The sequence below is a fragment of the Nematocida homosporus genome, assembly GCF_024244095.1.
Source record: "Nematocida homosporus strain JUm1504 chromosome Unknown 4527, whole genome shotgun sequence".
NCBI lineage: Eukaryota > Fungi > Microsporidia > Nematocida > Nematocida homosporus.
The window spans coordinates 42720-57500 of NW_026250677.1; the positions used below are offsets into that span (position 1 = coordinate 42720).

Below are 14781 nucleotides of genomic sequence, written 5' to 3' on the forward strand. Positions count from 1 at the left end.
TAACAGACCTGGGATTGGGTTAGGTTGGGTTAGGGATGGTGGGATCAAGTAAAAGTAGAACCAAGTACTTCCAGGCGCAAGGTCTACTTCTATTTGATTTCATCATAAAGTTAGGAGAGGGTTGGGTTGGTATTAGGTTGAGCCGAACATAAGCATGGAAGAAGAGTCGGACATATATGCAGAATCGCCATATACAAGTTGGTCGTATAGCTCCACACGCTCGTTATGATCAATTGTCCGCTGTGTTTCAGCTAGTTTCTTATCACTTTCCAGAGGGCTGGCGGACAGATAACGTATGTAATCGCGACGGACCATCGCTTGGGCTAGAATTTCCAACTCCGCCTGAAACCTGAGGAATTGCTTAAGGTCATCGTTAGGAATGAGTTGTTCGAGCTCAGAAAGCGTCTTTGGAGTGTATGCCGGATCATTGGGCGCGGGCAGGGCGGGAGGAATGCCTCGGCTTTGATCAAGCCGTCGCTTTTGAGCCTCCGATTCTTGATCAGCATATTCACAAAGCCAGCCCAGGAGTTGACGTCTTTCCTTTGGTGTGTGTTGTGACATGTACTCGTGCAGGATCGGGTATTCTGCTCCAATACTCACCTTAAGGGCATCAGCTAACCGCCAATCAATTCGGCACGTGAGACAATCTTTGCGCGGACAGTTATTCAGGTCATCGTACTTGCTTGGTTTGCAGTTAACACATTCCTTTTCCATGCACATGCGAGTAGACTTCTTCTTGTTCATTGGAACGGATGTATCAGGGGGTAAGATCAGCGGGGTTGGTGAAGGATTTACTGAACTGGAGAGGGCTAGTTCATTGATAGTCGGCGAAAGTTTGGCCAAAGCTGAAGGGTTTTGCTCTTTAGGGTCGGAGATAGGTGTAAGTGCGGATGTATGATCTGTTAAACAGGGACTAGGCTTAGTATTGGGGCCAGGAGCAGATTTAGGTTTTTTGGAAGGTGTCGTGCGGCTATGAGATGAATTGTGCCCACGCTTAGATCGGGTACTAGGAGGATTAGGCGGGCAACAATTGCTATATGTGGGCGCGGGTGTAGGCGTAGCGAATTGAGGCACTGGCCCATAGTTAGGATAGTATGAAGCCATAGGCATTCCCGGCGCCGGCGTAGGCATATATTGAAGGCACTTACTGCATTGAGAAACAAGACGGCTATTGCGACAATTGACACAATTACAGTCCTTTCGGCTTGCTTGGCACGTATCGCAAGGACACTGCGTGTGTGCAGAGCGCATACTTTGACAAGAAGAACAATAACATCTCCCACGGGTTTCAAGACAGTCGATGCATCCGCATAACGGTTTAGACTTCTTTTCGGTAGCTTTACGGCTAGGTTTAGTGCTAGTGTCTTTTGCATCCCTTACTTCCTGACTGTTTACTTCCTGGCTGGCTGCATCCATCAGCGCACTAGTGGGACCTTCCTCTTCTGAATGTAAATCTGGCTGGCTACATACATCCTCATTTTTCTCATCGGGACCTTTCCAAGCCCCTTTTGGAAGGTATCCTTGCTTGTCAAGGTAAGGAAGAATGACGTTATCCCGAAGACCCAAAAACAAAGCCTGAGAAACAATCAAGCACATTAGAAGGGGTTTAATCCACGGACTCTTCTTGTTATATACCACCACTAAGACCAGAAAAACCACAGACTCCACAATTATAGCCTTTTTGACCATACCATTGACCGAATTGTTAGACAAGATAGCAACGAGGGCAAGACACGGAATCATATCGAAGACATTTACTCCTTTATCTGAATACTTCATGGCGTCTAAATTCCCTCTTCCTTTATACCTTTATTCATCAAGCATCTGTAATCTTTTCAAATCTAGGTCTGATGCATATCAGTACTTACCAAATCAAGTAATTTTTACATCTCTATGGCTGTGAGTCCCATTGAGCGCCTCCAGAAACTCAGCAAAGAGCAGTCAATTATTAATGTCAAGTGCCAAAACAACCGCGAAATTACCGGCCGCCTTCAAGCCGTCGACAAACACTTCAATCTTCTTTTATCCGAAGCCATTGAAAAGCGCACCCAGCCTCCATGTTCCCATCGCGGCATCAAAAGAAAGCAAGAGCAAGTCTTTCATCGTGATTTGGGTAATCTCTTTCTCCGCGGGGACACAGTCATTTGGGTAGGTCTTTTGCCGCCCTCTTTCGACACCAACCAGCCAACTTCACCCAGTCCAACTACACCCCACCCCAGCCCAATACCAACTCAACCAGTCAGTCAATAAACCAAATTTCAACCCAATACTATACTATACTAACACAATACTAACACAATACTAGCACATTATTAATACTAAAACCAACTCAACCCAACCCAACTCTACTCAACTCAATACTAAACCTAATGCTTTTATTAGATAACCACCCAATGCTAGCACAAACTAACCCAAACGAACTCAAACTAACCCAATTTGGCTGTAATCCTTCTCATCTGGGCCTGGCTAATAGTTCCATACCTCTGTCCGACAGACAAAACTAGTCTTTCAATCTCCGCAATTAGCTCAAAGAAAGCATTATCACGTAGCATTCCAGAAGGCTGCATAGAAATGCTTTTCTCCCAAACACTTAGCCGAATTTTACCTTGGTCGTTCCTCTTATTGAGTATCATAATGTAAGAATCATAATTGTTAGTGGAGCGACTTACAACCGTGCCAAAACTGACCGACAGTCCTTTGTAATCAAACACCAGCACTGTCTTTGGCAGCTGGTAATAGCTCGTAGAAACCTTAAGCATATTTGGCCTATCCGGATTATAACTCACTTCTCTTGCTCCAAACTGAGCTCTTATCGTATCAGTAAGGTCTCTCAGAACAAAATCCCGGGTCTGTGGCCCCGGCCGTGTAAGGTTAATCACCAAAGGAATGCTCTGACTCGACCCCAAGACCAAAGTCACCAACATCATTATCACTAAACTCCTAATCATTCCATGCATCCATTTACCCTCTCTCCTATATTTATACCTGCTAATTATCCCTAATATAGTTAATTATAACACCTTTCATCCCCTAATTATCACCTATACCCAATAATCATCCCTAATATAGTTCAATTATAGCTTGCATAGACTAACTACGTCCAACTTACCCCAATTCCACACCACCACAATACCAACCACACCACACCACACCAACCCAACACCACTCACCCTAATTTCTAGACGGGTCGTTCAAATAGCATGGCAAACTTCTTCCCAACTTCAGCCGAAATCTTATCCCAGTACACGGAGACTTCCTTCAACTTCTCCCGAATCTTCCCTAAATTCTCCTCAACCCGAACCCCAAACTTCATGCGTCTTTCCGTAAACTTCGAAATATTCAACTCTTCCCCCGTCACTCCCCGACCTAAGTTCCGTTTCAAAAAGTCATCATAAGATCGTAAGATCCGAGTAATTAACTGACTTGTACTAATACCTTGTGTCCTTTCTGTAGCCACAAAAATACCCATTTCCTTCACTTCCTGATAGACATCCTCAATACCTTCACCCGGATAAACATCACCATCATGGGCCACATAATCAATCCGATGCTCCGTAATAAACGCCTTTGTAATCACCCAAGGTGCATCTTCAATCACTTCATCAACCCAACGACAATGCCGCAAAGACTCCGCCCGTTCCCACATCTCCAAAACCGTATGTCCTTTCTTCTCCCGCGTATCCCGATCCGAACAAACACCAACTACAATCTCAGCCATCGGAAACCTCTTCCTAATCTGTTCCAACATCCGCATATGTCCATAATGAAACATATCAAAGACTCCATCCGAATAAACACGTACGCGCTTCTTCCCCTCCTCCTTAACCCGTCGACTCTTCCCACGTCGTTTCTTTTCTATATATCCATCCCCTTCTAGCATCAAGTGAAAGAACACAAATTAGTATATACACATTAGATTACTACATCAAAAACTCAACTAACTCAATACTAACTCAATACTAACTCAATACTAACTCAACTCAACTCAACTCAACACACCTCAACTCAACTCAACTCAACTCAATATCAACCCATAAAGACATTCCTTAAGATGACTAAAAGGATACCGTTATTAGACATGTAAAAGTGTGTTAGTAGTGGTATAGTAGTGGTATAGTAGTGGTGGTATTAAGTAGTAGTATTGGTATAGTAGTGGTATTAGTAGTAGCATTAGCACTAAGCAGTAGTATTAAGTACTAAGTAACACTAAGTATTACTATTAGGTAGTGATCGTATGACAACCCCAATCAAATAAACACCATAACGTAACACAATCTAACTATAACCCACCCCAACTAAACACAATCTAACTATAACGTAACTCAATTTAACATAAACCTTCTTATTACTTTATTTAACCTCTTGTGAGTTCATCTTCATTGCTCCTTCAAAGTACCCCTTAGTTAATCTATTTTCATATAAAGCCCGTTTAGCTGCCCTTCCTTTTTTAGGTTTAGGCTTATCTGCCTTTGCTACTTTTGGAGTTGTCCCTCTAACTTTACCGGTTTTGTTCAATGAGATTGCTTTTGCCATGGGGACCAAAAAAAAGACAAAATAAATGAGTTAGTATTACGTTAAGTTGGGTTGAGTTAAGTTGGGTTAAGTTGGGTTGATGTGGGTTGGGTTGAGTTGGGTTAGTATGGGGTTGGGTTTTGTTTGAGTTTAGTGTAATGTGGTGTTGTGTGGTGTTAAGTTGTTGGCAAGTTAGATTGTATTAAGTCAGGTTGATGTGATGTGGTGTGGTGTTAAGTTTAGTAAGGTGTAGTATAGTAAAGTAAAGTGTACTGTAGAGTATAGTTTAGTAAGGTGTAATAAAGCAAAGTGTAGTAGAGTAGAGTATAGTATAGTTTAGCAGAGTATAGTAAAGTGTAGTCTACTGTAGTGTTAGTTTAGTTTAGTGTAGTAGAGTAGAGAACAAATCAATCAGAGCCGGCTAGTTTATGGAAGGTCTAGAGACAATAAAGCAACAGCATACCCACTAGATAGACAAACTATTTACGCACTATCTGCAATTATCTCACTATAAATTGGTTGTATTAAGTTAAGTTAAGATTGGTATGAGTTGGTATTGGGTAAAGGTGTATTGTAACTCAACCTAACCCACATCAACGTTAACTTAACTCAACCCACATCAACCCCACTCCATACTAACTCAATGGACTCTTTTTATTTATGGATGAGCTATTTAGGAAGAATAGTGACGAATTAGTTAGTCTTTTGACCGAGTTAAATCGAGTAAGTACGGGAGTAGGAGAGAATTTAGTTGTACGGAAGGAGTTATTGCGTAAGATTAAGGCAGTAGCTGAAGAATTAGACTTAATTTATCGAGTGAGTTTAGAAGGTTTCAATAAGGAGAATGAAGAAGTCTCTGAGAGTGTATTCCTAATTGCCAAACGACTATTCAATGAGATAGAAGAGAAAGAAGTCTGGCTGCAAGAGGCCAAAGCCATAGTAGCCGATTCCGAACGAGAATTATCCGGAGGTTTAGAGGCAGTTTTAGAGTATAGCCAACTATTAGCCAAGTACAGCAAGTGCCCATTACTATGGACTGAAGGTACGCCTTTAGAAGGTCGATTCCCCGCCTATCCAACCGATGAAATCATTCAGCAGTCCATTTTACGAATCGAAAGAGAAAAGAAAGTCACCAAGTCCAAACCCAAAGCAATAACCCAAGAAGAATCTAATATCCCCGAACATTCCCCGGAGGAAGAGTTCAAATTCGAGTTTTAGTCTACTACTAAGGTAGTACCAGCCCGTGTGGTGGCTTAGTAGCCCTGTAATAAACAAGTTAAGTTAGTATTGAGTTAGTATTGAGTTTAGTTAGGTGTGGTGTGGTGGAGTTTAGTTAAGTATTGAGTTAGTATTGAGTTTAGTTAGTATTAAGTTGAATGCTTTGCTGCTTGTTACTACCTAATCCTACACAGTTTAGGGTGCTTTGCTATATACACTAAATATTGCTCCTCCTCAGCACATCCTAATGCTGTCCTATATCACGCACTAATACCGTCCTACATCACATACTAGTGTGTACGAACACCATCCTACATCAGACTAACCTACACTAACACCATCCTACATCACACTAACCCAATACTAACACATTACACACTAACCTACACTAATACCATCACACAATAACACACACTAACCCAATACCAACCTCACCTTTATTATATACTAACTTGGCACAACTTTATACACCTTTATACACCCAAATACACCTTTACACACCTTTATTCTATACCACATAAACCTCACATAGACTCACATAAACCTAGCACAAACTCACATAAACCCTACATAACCCCATATAAACCCTACACAACCCCACACAACTCCACCTAAACCCACCTAAACCCACCTAAACCCACATAACACCACACCACACCTAACTCAATTTCACAGTAACTTTACCTAACCCAATAATAAACACAGTAACTTTAGCTAAAATATTCGAAATTTGAGAAAAATTTGCAGCTCAGCCCGGCCCTCAATAAATTTACTAATTAAAAAGCCATTTTTTTCCTTTTTCGTTCGCAACACTTTCTATTTTAGGTATTTTTTGGGATTTTCCTTTTTCGTCCGCAATTCTTCTACTATATAAGAAGCTCATTTCTCCAGCTAAAATATTATAAAATTCAGATGGGTTTTTTCAATACAATGACGAATAGTTTTAGAAGAATTATAACTCAGGTCTTTGTCTGGGGGTCCAATGATAGTGAGCAACATGGTGATAAGTCCGATGTATACGAGCGAGTCCTTCCCTTTCCTCTTTCTTATTTTGATGATAAGAAAATTGTAAGGGTTATCTGTGGTGGGATGCATTCCTTTGCCATCTCAGCCGAGGGTCAATTATACTCTTGGGGTTGTAATGATGAAGGTGTTTTAGGCCGAGGAGGTTCAAACGATTCCGAACCAGCCCAAGTTATCTTTAAGGAAAAGAACGTTGCAGTAACTCATGTAGCAGCTGGTGATTCTATTTCAGCTGCTATAGATAAGGCCGGTCGTTTATGGACTTGGGGAGTCTTTCGTGGGGATAATGGTAAGATAGGTCATTCAGTTACAGCTGAAGATAAGATTGTTGATATTCAATGGACACCTTTACTAGTAGAAGGTCATCGTTTTAAGGAAGTTTATGCCGGGTGTAATCACTTACTAGCTATTGACTTAGATGAAAATCTTTGGGCTTGGGGTGATTCAGCTGGAGGTAAATTAGGGTATAAAACTACTCGGAATACTAAGAAGAATGCTTTAAAACCAAGAATTACTCTCAGGAATATTCAAGGGGCCGGAGCAGGTGCTCATCATTCTTTAGCCTTTCAAGTAGATAGAATGATTAACCGGAATAGAAGGGGGAGAAGAATTAGTCCTTCTCGTCGGGTAGAAGTAGATTTTTATGACTCAGAAGGTAATAGATACTATGTAACTGACCGAATTACAGCTACTAAGGCTTATGATCAGGTTTTATTATGTTGTCCAGATAATGATATTGTTCCTATTGTTCCTATTAAGACTTGTCGGGAGAGAGTAGTTTGTACCAGGAAAGTAGTACCTTATGCTTATCCTGGGGAGACTCAAGTGCATAGTGAGGCTGAGTTGGTTGTTTCAGAGACACCGACTGGTCGAGGTCTTCTAACTGGGGCTAAGAAGTTCAAGTACGAGTCTAAAGAGGCCCGGAAGGAGAGAGAAGCTCAACCCCTGCAGCAAAGACAGCAAACTTTAGCAGAAAGAAGAGCCCGGAATAGAAGAGCACGTCAGGAGAGAAGAGCCCGAGGAGAACCAAGGTATCCGACTAGGTACCTTTCCCACTTAGTTAACTTAGCCCGAGAACCAGACGAGTCTTCTGAAGAGTATCGCTTATTCACTGCTGGGAACAATAACTACAGCCAGTTAACAGCTGAAGAGTATGCAGCTGCTGCCGCACGAGGTGGTTGGGCCTTCCGCAGTCATGTGCCCATCCGTCGAGATGATGAGAGCAGCAATGAGGAGGGTGTTGGTGTTGGTCAATCTGCTACTGCTACTGATAATGCTACTACTACTACTGCTACTGATAACCAAACTCAATCTACTACTGATAACTCTACTCAATCTGCTACTGCTACTACTGATAACTCCACTCAACCTAATACTACTACTACTGATAACTCCACTCAATCTACTCAACCTAATACTGATAACTCCACTCAAACTCAACCTCAACTTAATTCTATGTTACCCGATTCAGTAAGGAAGGTAATGGGAGGCACGCATAGTTCACACTTACTAGACCAGGAAGGTACACTTTGGGCTGTAGGTCGGAATGACTCGGGTCAGTTGGGTGTAGGAGACTTTAAAGATCGTTCTGAATTTACGCGGTGTCAAATTCCTGATAAGGTTACTGACTTTTCTATTACGGCTAATCATGGTTTAGCTTTATCTAAGGGTGAGTTGTATAGTTGGGGATTTGGTGAGTGTGGCCAATTAGGTCGGGAAGTAGATAAGGATCATACTCCGAGTAAAGTTGAATTTCCTGTGGCTGGTCCTATTATTAGTGCTTCAGCTGGTGGTCAACATTCAGTAGCTGTAGCTGCTATTGATGTAACTACTCTTAAGGATGTATTAGATGAATCTTGTTTATTTACTGTACCTGTAGCTGATAATGTTTACTTTTCACGAGTCTTTCCGGCTGATGATTGGCGTATCTTTTATGAAGATATTATGAAGTTTAAAGATAGGATTGATAAGCGAGAACCTATTCAACGGGAGAAAGGCTTTCCTAAAGGAGGTAAGGTAAAAGAGACTTTAATGCAGTATGCTTATGCTTTATATAATATCTATGAAGAGGAGAAGGTCTTACATCCGGAAGAGTATGAGTGGTTGAATGAACTTGAAGATGCTTTTTTAGAGAAAGATCCGATGCCACAAGAATTAGGAGTAGGTTGTAGTCGTGATTATCTTACTTGGTTATCTAGACGGATTGATTTCTTTAAGGGTAGAGGGTTGTTACATGAAGCTTTGATTATGGATGATGAGATGACTTATCGTATTTACTGGGATCCTGATACACATAAAGATGTTTGGCAGAATGGTGGGGCTGATAAGCTTAATAGAGTTTGGGAGGCTTTTACTGAGCAGAATCCAGAGTGTTGTACTATGTTCCTTAACTTAAGTAAGTTGGAGCAGCAGGAAGTTTATCGGATGCTAGATTATACGCGTAGAGTAGTGACTGGGTACTTAGATAGAATACCTTGGGCTGATGTAGTACCAAGAGTTGGTCGCCAGATTAATTATGATCGGATTTCCAGTTATACTCCTTCTCGGCCTTATAAGTCCAAGAAAATGCTAGCTAAAGTAGCTGCAGAGAAGGAAGCAGCTGCTCGAGCTAATCAAATGCCTTTACCCGATGTATCTTATCTAAACAAAACTACTACTCCAACTGATATCACAACTATTACTCCAACTGATATCACAACTACCTCACCTGATATCACAACTAATAAGATAAGTGTGACTAGTGAGAATGAAGTGACTAGTGAGAATGAAGTGACTAGTGAGAATGAAGTGACTAATGAGAATGAAGTGAGTAAGAAGCGCAAGTGCGAAAGTGAGAGAGATAGTGAGAGAGATAGTCATCCAGAGAGTCCTAAAAAATCCAAAAGAGTAGATAGTGCTGTTTCTTTATCTTCAAAACCAAAAGGTATTCTTGAGTCTTATAAGCGTAAATCTTCTGATAGGGATGAGTCTGAATCAAAAATCAAAAGAGAGTATCAATCATCTGGATGTGAGAGTAGTGGTAGTGTGAGTGGTAGTGAGAGTGGTAGTGAGAGTGGTAGTGAGAGGAGTGGTAGTGGGGTGGAAGAAGAAAGCTTAGAAATGAGTACTTCTGTTTCTGCTCCTGAACCGGTTACTTGTGCTATGATAACTAAACCGCCTACTTTGCATAGTTCAAGTCCTTCGGAAACGGATTATGATGGTGAAAGTGATTTGGAAGATAGTGAGATGAGTGAGATGAGTGATGGTAGTGATAGTGATCGGGATTCTTTATCTACTCAAACAGAAACTAGTTTTAGTGAATCGTGTGGTGCTGAAATGAGTGTATCGGAGGATAATAAGCTTGCTAAAGAAGAGACTCTTAAAAATCAATCTGAGTTATCTAGTTAAGCTGTTTTGATCTTGTTTTTTGTTTTTGTTTTATCTTTAGATTGTTTTATCTTATTTGAGTAGATGTTTTGATTTTTGTCTTATCTTATCTTATCTAATTTAACTTGGGTTGGTGTAGCTTTTTTAGAGATATGGTAAATAGCTCTATTGAGTCCTCCAGTTGTTGTGGTTGACTCTTTATCTATTTGGGACTCAGTACCTTCCTGTTGTTTAGGTCGTGTGCTGTTCTCCTGGTATAGCTAGGAAGTGAAGTTAAGTCGAGTTGAGGCGGGTAGTGAGATAGGGAGAAATGGAATGGTGCTTGAGTAAGTTGGAATGAATTGGAGAGGAATAGAGATGGACTGGATTGAGATGGTGTTTTGAAATAAAAGAGTTACTTTAATATGGTGTTGAGTTGGTGTGTGTTAGGGTGTGTTAAGTGATGCTGGGTGTTACGTTGTGGTGTGTTACTTTGATATGGTATTAAGTGAGATAGGGTGTGTTATGGTATTAGATGGTGTGTTACTTTGATATGGTATTAAATGAAATGAGTTACTTTGATATGGCATTAAGTTGATATGGTATTAGGTTGATATGGTGTTAGGTGAGATGAGTTACGTTGTGGTGATAATTCGTATTTGAAATGCCTATCTGAGGTGTCCAATGCGTTGCTAAGTGAGTATTGAGTCAGTATTGGGTTAGTATTATTGGGTTAGTGCGGTATTCAGAGTATCTACCACTATTCTTGGCTTATGCACATGGGTTCTGGGCTTGTGTTAGTTGAGTTGCAGTCTGTTTCGCAGGAGTTACACACAAGTCAACATATCTTTATTCCTCATCAGTAGTGCTAAGAATAGGAGATCAAATTGAACTCCGAGATTGGCATAATACAACTCCCAACTACAAATACAGAATGGAATTAGCTTAAGAAGATACCAACTCAATTGGGTACTATACACGTCATACTCACTACTCACTACTTGATACTATTCACTACTCACTACTCACTACTTGATACTATTCACTACTCACTACTCACTACTCACTACTCACTACTATCTTAATTATATCTTGGTAGAAGTTAGTATTGGTTGGTAATGGGGTGCTGCCACTCAGTAATACGACAGCTAGTATGAAGTAGATATTGAGTGAGTTGCCGGGAAATGAAACGAATATAGTGGGAGGAAGGACTCTTTTTTATGACGTGCTTAGATTTGGGTGTGAAAGACATAAAGAAAGTGGAAATGAGACATGAGGAGGAACAGTATTTGGATTTGATTCGGGATATACTTGGTAAGGGAGCTGATAAGGAAGATCGGACTGGGACTGGGACTATTGCTGTTTTTGGTAATATGGCTAGATATTCGCTTAGAGATAATACTTTTCCTCTTTTAACAACTAAACGGGTTAATCTGCGCTTGGTAATTGAAGAACTACTCTTCTTTGTACGAGGTGAAACTGATAATCGGATTTTGAAAGAGAAAAACGTACATATCTGGGATCTTAATGGGACGAAAGAGTTTTTGGCTTCTCGTGGGATTTCGCGACGAGAAGATGATTTGGGACCTATCTATGGATTTCAGTGGCGGCATTTTGGGGCGCAGTATACGACCTGTGAAGCTGATTATGCTAATCAAGGAGTTGACCAGCTTAATTGGGTTATTAATGAACTGAAACAAAATCCAACTAGTCGGCGTTTGGTGGTATCGGCTTGGAATCCGTGTGCTTTATCTGAGATGGCTTTGCCGCCTTGCCATGTTTTGTTTCAGTTTGCAGTTACGGGTGGCCGGCTTAACTTAATGCTCTATCAAAGATCGGGTGATGTTGGTTTGGGAGTGCCTTTTAATATTGCTAGTTATTCGTTGCTTTTGAAGATGGTATCTTACTTGACTAATATTCCTGAGGGTGAGTTTGTGCACACGATTGGTGATGCTCATATCTATCGCAACCATATTGAACAACTTACGGAGCAGGCAACACGTACACCGCGGGCATTTCCTAAGGTACGTCTTGCTCCTGCTACGCCGCGTAAGTCTATTCAGGACTTCCAGGTCGAAGACTTTGTTCTGGAAGACTACGAGCCGCATCCTCCCATTAAAATGAAGATGTCAGCTTAGGTGGGTTAGTTTGGGTTGGGTTAGTTTGGGTTAGTTTGAGTTAGGTTGGATTGGGGCGAGCAATAAATTGGATTGTTATGGCTTGTGTCTATTGTTATGGGAGGGTATTGCGTTGATGTGGGCTGGGGTCGTATTATGATGGCATCATAAAACATTATGAACAAATCACCTGATGGGTGTATGTGGATATAAAACAAACAGTATCATGTTAAGCATAAATAACCCGGCCATAATTAAACTCAATAATGATACTGCTTCGCTACTCTGTTGTGGCTTTATGTCTGCTACTTAACCTAGTGTGGGGATTGTATGATTTCCAAAAGCCAGGGTACTTGTTTAATGTTGGTGCCAAACGGTTTATTGGCAAACTAAATAACAATCACTTGTACTTGGCGACGGATCCTAAAGATGCTAACTTAATTAGGATGAGTACAGTTGTTTCGGATCAGGTTGCTAGTGCTGTTTTTAGCCTTACAAATCAATCGGGTGGCTCAATGTATATGGGCGCGGATAGAATTGCTGATCGAACTGGAGTAACTCTAAAGGCCAGTAACAGTGATTCTACGACTCGTTTCTATTACACCTCTCCTGCTTACATGGGCAGTCAAATGGTGCGGATTGGTCTACAGGGGCTGTGCCTGGATATGAATAATAGTGATAACCTGGTCATGGTAGCTACTTGTGTTGATTCGAGCTCCCAATGGGTCCGCAACCAACTTTGGGTCTGGGTAACCCAGGATAAATACAACGAAGATATCAAAACCAATTCGTTTGCCTATGATACCATTAATGGCTCTTCAGGCGCGCCCGATATTAACAACAATTCCACCGGCCTAACTACCCCTGCTAGCAAGGTAGTCAACTACTACAGCACTAAAGAGAACATCGGCTATCTCTATAACCGTGGCAGCAAAAAGTTCCTGGCTCTTGGCGATAACACCCAGTCTCTAAAGTTCCATAACCCTTCTGATATCAAACCTTTACCACTCTCTATCTTAGTTGGGTACACTAATAGCATTGGCACGTACCAGCTTATTGCTCGGGCAGCAGACGAACATACTCTTTCTCTCGGTACTAACGCCGGGTATGATGACCATCTAAACGTTCAACGTCTAGATCTTTTCGGTGGTCTGAGCTACGTTCATATGGGTCTCTACCATACAACCACTACAGCCAACCGACTGGCCATTTCACCTCCCTACTACAAAAACGAGCCTGCTTTCAAAATCCATCTCTACACGTACTGTCTAGCCGTTAACGAGCAAGACGAGTTCATTCGTACCAACTGCACTGATGACGACAATGGCACTCCTACCATGGACAATGACCGCCAGCTCTTTGAATTCTATTCCGCAGAAGATTTGAGCCGATGTTTACGCTAAGCCCATCTCCCATGCCAATTCAGCTAGCAATAAAGTCTTCACTAACTACTACTCCACAAGCAACACATTGTAACAACATTATTGTTGCCAGCACCATAATATACTATTTGATTCATATCACACCACACCACACCACACCAACCCAACCCAACTCAATAAGAGGAACCTTTCTCCCCATGGACATGTCATTAATCCAATATCAAGCTAGTATTATACCTATTACATATTACATCACACAACGTATCTCAATATTATATTTATTCTATTGGCTACTTAGTTGACTACTTAGTTAGCCATTTAATTGATTACTCCACTAATCACGTCCTTACGGCAAATAGGACATCCACCCGAGCGTTGCAAGTGCTGTTCAATGCACTTCATATGAAACCAATGCCGGCATTTAAGCACTCCACACACACTCGTCACTCGATAATCACTCAAACAAATCGGGCAACTATCTCTCTTCCCACCCCGAGTCACACCAGTCCCCACCTCAGCATATTTCCGCCGACTTACATACTTCTTCTTCAACTGCATTGGCCGTCCATCAATTACTCCCCCTACTTCCTTCCGGTACAAAGCCGGCCCATCCGCCAAGTACCGCCACTGTTCCCTATCCCGACCCAGCACACCCACCCAATCCACTCCATTACTACTACCACTCACACCACTACTACCACTACCATTACCACCCACACCACCACCAACCATTCGACCACTACTCACTCTATTACTACTCCAAAGCAACCCACGCACTACCGCCTCCCCCACCATCTGTCCCTTCCTCCGCATTTCTTCTCTACTACTCACATTACTCACACTATTACTCACACTATTACTACTTACACTACTCACACTACTACTCACATTACTACTACTACTTACACTATTACTTACACTACTCATACTATTACTACTTACACTATTACTATTACTTACACTATTACTATTACTACTTACACTACTATTACTACTTACATTACTACTCACACTATTACTCATACTATTACTACTACTCACATTAATACCATTACTAATTACACCACCACTACTCACACCAATACCAATACCAATACCATCACCACTACTATTACTATTACTTACACTAATATCATTACTTTTAGACAATCTAAAACCATGCGATGGCATGTTAGACCGGCCCA

General features: G+C 41.4%; 10 protein-coding genes across 10 annotated transcripts; 5 read left to right on the forward strand and 5 right to left on the reverse strand.

Moving 5' to 3' along the window:
* Positions 1-132: 132 nt before the first annotated feature.
* On the reverse strand, positions 133-1779 carry NEHOM01_1190 (uncharacterized protein; the record flags this gene model as incomplete). The annotated part of the gene is made up of 1 exon (XM_051490068.1): positions 133-1779. The coding sequence occupies one exon, from the start codon at positions 1777-1779 to the stop codon at positions 133-135; it is 1647 nt and encodes a 548-aa protein (XP_051346028.1).
* Positions 1780-1893: 114 nt separating this feature from the next.
* On the forward strand, positions 1894-2250 carry NEHOM01_1191 (small nuclear ribonucleoprotein D2; the record flags this gene model as incomplete). The annotated part of the gene is made up of 1 exon (XM_051490069.1): positions 1894-2250. The coding sequence occupies one exon, from the start codon at positions 1894-1896 to the stop codon at positions 2248-2250; it is 357 nt and encodes a 118-aa protein (XP_051346029.1).
* Positions 2251-2426: 176 nt separating this feature from the next.
* Positions 2427-2927, reverse strand: NEHOM01_1192 (uncharacterized protein; the record flags this gene model as incomplete). The annotated part of the gene is made up of 1 exon (XM_051490070.1): positions 2427-2927. One exon carries the CDS (start codon positions 2925-2927, stop codon positions 2427-2429), a length of 501 nt encoding a protein of 166 aa, XP_051346030.1.
* A 251-nt stretch (positions 2928-3178) lies between these two features.
* NEHOM01_1193 (choline-phosphate cytidylyltransferase) lies at positions 3179-3880 on the reverse strand (the record flags this gene model as incomplete). Its single annotated transcript, XM_051490071.1, has 1 exon — positions 3179-3880. The coding sequence occupies one exon, from the start codon at positions 3878-3880 to the stop codon at positions 3179-3181; it is 702 nt and encodes a 233-aa protein (XP_051346031.1).
* A 470-nt stretch (positions 3881-4350) lies between these two features.
* NEHOM01_1165 (small subunit ribosomal protein S30e) lies at positions 4351-4533 on the reverse strand (the record flags this gene model as incomplete). The annotated part of the gene is made up of 1 exon (XM_051490043.1): positions 4351-4533. The coding sequence occupies one exon, from the start codon at positions 4531-4533 to the stop codon at positions 4351-4353; it is 183 nt and encodes a 60-aa protein (XP_051346003.1).
* Positions 4534-5172: 639 nt separating this feature from the next.
* NEHOM01_1194 (uncharacterized protein) lies at positions 5173-5730 on the forward strand (the record flags this gene model as incomplete). Its single annotated transcript, XM_051490072.1, has 1 exon — positions 5173-5730. The coding sequence occupies one exon, from the start codon at positions 5173-5175 to the stop codon at positions 5728-5730; it is 558 nt and encodes a 185-aa protein (XP_051346032.1).
* Positions 5731-6660: 930 nt separating this feature from the next.
* On the forward strand, positions 6661-10140 carry NEHOM01_1195 (uncharacterized protein; the record flags this gene model as incomplete). The annotated part of the gene is made up of 1 exon (XM_051490073.1): positions 6661-10140. One exon carries the CDS (start codon positions 6661-6663, stop codon positions 10138-10140), a length of 3480 nt encoding a protein of 1159 aa, XP_051346033.1.
* Positions 10141-11318: 1178 nt separating this feature from the next.
* NEHOM01_1196 (thymidylate synthase) lies at positions 11319-12236 on the forward strand (the record flags this gene model as incomplete). The annotated part of the gene is made up of 1 exon (XM_051490074.1): positions 11319-12236. The coding sequence occupies one exon, from the start codon at positions 11319-11321 to the stop codon at positions 12234-12236; it is 918 nt and encodes a 305-aa protein (XP_051346034.1).
* Positions 12237-12481: 245 nt separating this feature from the next.
* Positions 12482-13618, forward strand: NEHOM01_1197 (uncharacterized protein; the record flags this gene model as incomplete). The annotated part of the gene is made up of 1 exon (XM_051490075.1): positions 12482-13618. One exon carries the CDS (start codon positions 12482-12484, stop codon positions 13616-13618), a length of 1137 nt encoding a protein of 378 aa, XP_051346035.1.
* A 297-nt stretch (positions 13619-13915) lies between these two features.
* On the reverse strand, positions 13916-14767 carry NEHOM01_1198 (uncharacterized protein; the record flags this gene model as incomplete). The annotated part of the gene is made up of 1 exon (XM_051490076.1): positions 13916-14767. The coding sequence occupies one exon, from the start codon at positions 14765-14767 to the stop codon at positions 13916-13918; it is 852 nt and encodes a 283-aa protein (XP_051346036.1).
* Between the last annotated feature and the right edge of the window lie 14 nt (positions 14768-14781).